Genomic DNA, 7,232 nt, shown 5'->3' with positions numbered 1-7,232 from the left:
TAAGTTTTTTGTTGTTGTTTTATTTGAGATTAGATACTATTATTTAAAATATATCATATTCAATATATTATGAAATATTGAATTTTAAATATATGCTAGTGAATATCACATATATTTTAATATATAAAAATGAATAGTAAAAATAAAATATTACTTTTATATTTAATACATAAAATAAACATTTGATTTAATATATTTAATATTAATTCGGTGAAAAATGGAAAGTGACGTAAAAAAATTCCATCTGGATCCATCTGCATTTTACAAAAGCACAACTTTAAAATAATTATATACATACAAATTTAGTATATATATTATATATATATATATATATACACATACATACACATATATATATATATACATATATATACATATATATATATATATACACATATATATATATATATATATACACACACACATATATATATATATATATATATATATAAAAATTTCACTAATCATTAGAATGTTAAGTCAATAAATATGAATAAATAACTATTTGCACTTCTGGTTAGATCTGCTTAAAATACTGATTCTGCTTCTTTATTTGAATCTAATCCATTATTAATATTAAATATTATATAATACAATGTATTGTATTATACATACAATTTTATATTTTATTACATATTAAATATAAAAAAAACTAAACAAATACAATTGTATTCATGTATGATTTATTGTATTAATACAATATCTCTTTAAAAAAACAATATAAACACAGAAAAGTAATGATTTGTTTGTTACATCATCTTTGATCAGGTACATCTGTGAAACTGCTGCCATATATAAAACAAAACAGGATTGCTTTTAGTATTAAACTGCTTTACATCACTAGTTTATCATAGACATCAATATTTATCATTTAACCCGATTGCTCAATAACTGTTCAAACATGATGTACAAAAGCACTAGTAAGGTATGTACAAACAAATGCTGTGAAGAAATATCTATTTCATTTCGATATCAGACGTCGGCACTGGCTTTCGTTCTGCTTTCTTGCTTTTTCTATGAATGAAAAGATATATTTTAGATACTTTATATTGTATATTGCTATATATATAGATAGATAGATACTTACTTCTGGAGCACAAACACTACAATCGCAGAAATGACAGCACCAGCGAACACAATCCCACCCAAAACTCCCACAATCAGCCCTGAGAGAGGGAAAATACCTGATCAAAACATGGTTATGAACTCTTGGATAAAGGCTTTTTTCAATGCACTGATGTAATGAATGATGAAACGTGCAGCTCAAGCATCAGCAGAGCTTTTATGTCAAACCACAACAGCGGCAGCAATTAAATATAAGAAACTGTACCTGCATTAACAGTCTTCTCATCGGGGTTTGGCAGGTCTCCCAGCAGCCGTCCGGATCGTGCTGTAAAAAAAACATTCATATATATTTACAACAGACTGACTGACCTCTAGAGGACAACAGATGAACACACACAGTCACCGAACAAGCTGCTCAAACTCTGCTCAAAAAAAAAGCAGTTTTCTGTGTGAATCTATGTTAACAAGTTAAAATCAGTGTCACGTGATCCTTCTAAGATGCTGATTTGCTGCTCAAGAGACATTTCTGATTATTATTCCCAATGCAATGTTGAAACGGTTGATGTCTGTGTGGAAACTGATACATTTGATTTTTGTCAGGATTCTTTGATGTTCCAAAGTTCTAAAGTTGTTGAAAGTTCAAAAGAGCAGCATTCATTTGAAAACAGAATCTTTTGTAACATTCTTCGCTGACACTTTTGATACATTTAATGTGTCCCCGGGTCACTTCCTAAAATAAAATAAAATAATAAATAATTTAAATTAAAAAAGCTCTTTGCTACTCCAAGTCATTATTTTCACAGTTGACTCAAAAAGCTCAAGCTTACAGTCTAATTTTTTAAATTATTTTTTTTTAAAGCAGTAATGTTTAGGACATGTTGTTCTTTGTGCATCTAAAATGAGGCTTTATCTCACTTTTAAAAAATGCTAAGTTGGGTCAAACATGAACAAACCCAACTATTGGGTTAATTTTATTTTATTTTGGGGGGGGGGGGGTAATCCATATTTTACCAAAAGATGGTTTGAAACAGGGAAGCATTTTGCAGTAACATGCATCAGTTGATGTAAAGAACAGAACAAGATCAGTTATTAAGTCATAACTTACAACCACATCAAAGAGAACAAAACAAAACAACCTTTCATACACCTGTTGTAAATACACTAACTAAAGAACTAATAAACTTCCAGTGAAACTGAGGGTTTGATTATTAACTCATGCACTCTCAGAAAAAAGGTACAAAAGGTATAAAATGGGTCACTGGGGCGTTACATTAGCTACAAAAACAGAGGAAATGAGTTGTACCTTTTAGCTTTTGTACCTTACTGTCTGCAACGGTGACAGCAGTTTCTTCTTTTACTTTTTTAGAAACCTGTTCTGTGTAAACAAGTGCTGATGACAAATGAGAGTTGAACTGACCACCACACATAGCCTGACAATCCTCTCGAGAAACAAAACGGTTGCCGTTTCCATTGCAGCCTCTGTACAAGAACATAAGGCACATCTTCTCTGTATTGTCGTAGTAATACTTCGGAATCGAAGCGAAGCAGTCACCTTCGTCCTTTGGCAGAGAGCAGACCTTATCTGATGGATACGAGGGAGAGAGCATGAACAATAAAACCTCACTTCACTCATCTCAAATCAACAAATAAGATGCACACTGGTTGATTGTTTTACCGTCATCCGGGTAGATCTCGTGAGCTTTGGGCGAGCATGCTTTCACACACTCTTCATCGCTGTTGAAGCGGTTGCTGTTGCCACCTTGGCCTTTAAAGAGGAACGGTACACAGAGCTCTTTCTGCGGATCATAGAAAAACTTAAACCGATTTTCATTTCCTTGTCCTACATCTTTGGGATCTGTGCACCGGGGGCCTGAAAAACAAAACAAAAAACAGAAACAACTCATTATTATCTCAAGCATTTGGACACAGCTTTAAAAGCTTCTACTTAAATGCATTATAATATTTGTCTTGTATTATACAGTTAAGTTGTTCTTTTTTTTAACTCAATAATATTATTTTAAAAATTAAAATATTTGTTCTGTATTTGACAAAGCTGATTTTAGTTTTTGAAACAAAATATTTTTATAATAAATTAAATGTTTAAATAATTGTTCTGTATTTAACAACAAATTGTTTTTAAATTGTTTACATTATTTTAATAAATAAGTATATACTTTAATATTTGTTCTGTATTTGACAAAGTTGCATTTTATTTTTTTAATTAAATTTAATAATTTTAATAATAATTTAAGCAATGAAATATTTGTTTTTTATTTGACAGCTGATTTTAGTTTTTAAAACAAAATATTTGAATAATAATTCAAATATTTAAATATTTGTTCTGTATTGGAGAATAAAGTAGATTTTTACAAATATTTTTTAAATAATTTTAATATTTAAATATTTGTTCTGTATTTGACAATAAATATTTTATTTTTTTTATATAATTTTAATAATAACGTAAATACTTAAATATTTGTTCTGCATTGCAATATTTTTTAAACAAATTAATTTAATAATAATTTAAATATTGAAAAAATTGCTCTGTATTTGACAAAGGTGATTTTATTTAGTAAAAAATTGTAATTGTTATATTTATTAAAATATGACAAATATTTGTTCTGTGCTTGACAATAAAGTTGATTTAATTTTTTTAAACAAACTATTGCTTTAATACCTAAATTATTTAAATATTAAAAACAATAATTACAAAATAAAAATAAAGTAACATTAAAGCATGCAAACAGCTCAATCAGATCCATTCTCATCACATTAGGCATAAGATTTAAAATAAATGTGTGCATATTGTAAATTAACTTTAATAAACTTGGTTTCACTTCCTTGATGGCCTTTCAGGAAATTCACATATGGTCCTCAAACACAGATCACGGTAATGTGATCGAAACGTGTAGCTTTGACAAGTTACAGGTCGTCATAGAACAGTCATTTAGACTCTTAAAATAAAAAGATTTGAAAACAGATCCAATACATTACTTTAAAGAGTAAAAGTAAAGTTTTTCTATGCCAAACTTCTGAACTGCAGTGCATTAATAGCAAAAGGCAACAACAATTCTATTAGAATTATTATCAACACATTTCATACAGAACAGACACTTCCTGTAAAGTGTAGAATAACTGCAGAAGAGACAGAAATGACGAGGTCTGTCAGGACTCACTCTCTGATGAAGCAGAATCTCCTCCGAAGCCCAGAAGCACCAGCAGGACACACAGAGTCGATCTCCTCATGATGGGATTGTTCAGATTGCACAGGGTTCGGTCCAGTGAAGCTCCAGCAACGACTAGCTCCGTTTGAGTCCGGCTCGCGTCCTTTAGACCCTCTTATCAGCTCAGTGTTTATGATCAGGGTGTGTTCCTCTCACACCGAGGCCAGTTTCTGTCATAAAACCTGTCGATGACTCCTTTACCACCTACTCTCCCAGAAACCTGCCCATGATCGCACATTAGACTGAGAAATGATGTGTGATCTGATATTTTACTGAAAAAAAAGGCAAGCGAGTTTGAGTCATCTTAATGACAAAACATTAATATTAAATTATTATTTTAATAATCATTTCAATAACTATCGCATTAAAATTAGTTTTGATTCTAATATTCCTATTTTAATAACAATTTAAATATTAATGTTCACAGGACATATGACAGCATTAATTCTAATAAATATAATGTCATTATTTCAATAATAATTAAAAAAATTAATTAGCATTTTTATTAATTCTGATAAATATTAAAATATTTTTCTAATTATTTAAATATTAAATTAAAATGTTTATTGATTTCAATAATTATACAAATATTTTTTTTATAAATTTGTAATTATTATTATTAATTTAAATATTTACATATATATATAAAACATATATTTAGTTAAATATGTTTAAATATTGCATTACAATTTGATTCAATTTTGATAATAAATTATTATTTTAATAATAACCTAAGTAAATATTGTGTTAAAATGTTAATTGATTCTAATATTACTATTTTAATAACAATTTAAGTATTAATGTTCACAGGAATAATAGCAGCATTAATTCTAATAAATATAAAGTAATTATTTCAATAATAATTTAAATATTGAATTAACATTTGTATTAATTCTGATAAATATAAATTATTCTAATAATTTAAATATTGAATTAAATTCCAATAAATATATTTTTTTTTTATATATTTGTAATAATTATTATTAATAACTTAAATATTTAAATGCATATAAAATATGAATAAATACTGCATTACAATTTGAATTAATTCTGATAAATATTCAATGTAATTATTTCAATAATAAATATTGTATTAAACATTTTATTAATTCTAATATTAATATTTAATAACAATTTTCCAATAAATAGTAATTTTTCCAATAATAATTTGAATATTGCAATTTTATTACATAAAATGTGTATTAATTTCAATAAAAATTTAATTATTTTTAAATTGTTATTGTTTATTTAATAATTACATTGGTAAAACCTATTAATAATTTAAATATTTAAATATATTTAGTTAAAATATGTCATTTATAACATATTTATAATATGTTTGTATTATAATCCTGATAATTATTACATTATTGTATTTATTATAATTAAAATATTTAACTATTGCATTAAATCTTTATTAATTCTGATAAATAGTAACTTTTAAAATAATAATTGAAATACTGCATAAAATTGTTATTTCAACAGATACTTTTTATACTTTCCAAACTTTTGTTATTTACTGCAAACATTTTTCTTTATTAACTATAACAGATATTGATGTCACAGTGAAATGAATCAAAAAGTTTTAGTTTATTATTCATAACATTTCTTAAAATTATGTAACCATTAAAAATGTGTGTGCGACCACAGAAAACATATTTAAAGAAATGATTAAGTGCCGTAAAACAACAGCATCTTACATATGTCCTATTAAAGAGTACTGCTTTATAGTGTAAAATAAATGAATTCAAATGAATAAAATGACATTTTAATGGCGCACCTCATTCATATTTCTGGGTGCTCTATGTACATCAAACACATTATTATCCACTTTATTAATAGTTTAAATAGCACTTAGTCTCATCCTGATATTGTGTCTTAATTCTGAGATATGAGCAATCATGAACTCTGATCTATTCCCTCATTAGTCTCGATGGTGTTGACACTGAAGGAAAAGCTTCATCCGGGAGTTTTAATGAGACACAGAGGAATAGAAAGCATTTCGATATCATGTACTTTAACCACAGAACCAGTAAACATCGGCTGTTCTTCAAAAAACATGAGAGAAGAGGAGTCATATATCAACCAGATCAATAGATTCTTACAAAAGCAGCTGTACAAAAAATTAATAAAACAAAATAAGTTAAACCTGCTCAATATTCTCTTACCCTTTGGACTCTTTTCTGACGGCACCCATTCACATCCATTGGCGAGACACTGATGCAATGCTACATTTCTCCAAACAAACTAATCCTGATCTCAGATGATCTGAGGGAGAGAAAATATTCAGTAAATGTATTATTCAGTTTTTTTTTTTATTTTGTACGGTATTTAAAATTTTATTGCATTATACATTTAGAAAAACAAATTAATATTAATTATATATATATATATATATATATATATATATATTTTTTTTTTTTAAATGTATAATCCAATAAAATTTTAAATACCGTTCAAAATAAATAAAATAAAGGAAACCAGAGGAACTATAATTTAGACCGAACAGAAATGGTTGGCAATTTAAAATACATAATGCAATGAAAATGCAACAAATAAAAATAAGAAAACCTACAAATAATAAAACCACCTTTTCCATACCCCCCCCCCACCCTCAAAATAGAATAACAATATACTATTAATATTTATTTTGACTGATATTACAATATGAAGTAATTATTTATATAGCACATTTCATACACAATGGTAATTCAAAGTGCTATACATAAAAAAAGTAAAATAATCATGAAGAAAAATAATTACAAAAATAAAACAAGCAATTTTTTTACTTTTAAAATGATTTAAAAAATTTACTTATTTAAAATAAATTTTAAAAAAAGAAACAGAAAATAATTTCACATTAAAAAAATTACGTGAAAATACAGTGCAATCTGTTCGGACATTGCACAGAGCTCATTCAGCTAAACAGATGAGTTTTAAGTC

At 26.8% G+C, this 7,232-nt stretch overlaps 1 protein-coding gene across 1 annotated transcript; it reads right to left on the bottom strand.

Annotated features, from left to right (window-relative positions):
- Positions 1-733: 733 nt before the first annotated feature.
- LOC113054883 (kunitz-type U19-barytoxin-Tl1a-like) lies at positions 734-4,511 on the bottom strand. The gene is made up of 6 exons (XM_026220665.1): positions 4,242-4,511; positions 2,741-2,935; positions 2,483-2,647; positions 1,331-1,390; positions 1,088-1,166; positions 734-1,014 (listed from the first exon to the last, which is right to left on the bottom strand). The coding sequence occupies exons 1-6, from the start codon at positions 4,309-4,311 to the stop codon at positions 957-959; spliced, it is 627 nt and encodes a 208-aa protein (XP_026076450.1). The 5' UTR covers positions 4,312-4,511; the 3' UTR covers positions 734-956.
- Between the last annotated feature and the right edge of the window lie 2,721 nt (positions 4,512-7,232).

The sequence above is a fragment of the Carassius auratus genome, chromosome 35, assembly GCF_003368295.1.
Source record: "Carassius auratus strain Wakin chromosome 35, ASM336829v1, whole genome shotgun sequence".
Lineage (NCBI taxonomy): Eukaryota > Metazoa > Chordata > Actinopteri > Cypriniformes > Cyprinidae > Carassius > Carassius auratus.
The sequence above is the reverse complement of the archived record's forward strand: the minus strand, read 5'-3'. Positions and strand labels throughout refer to the sequence as shown.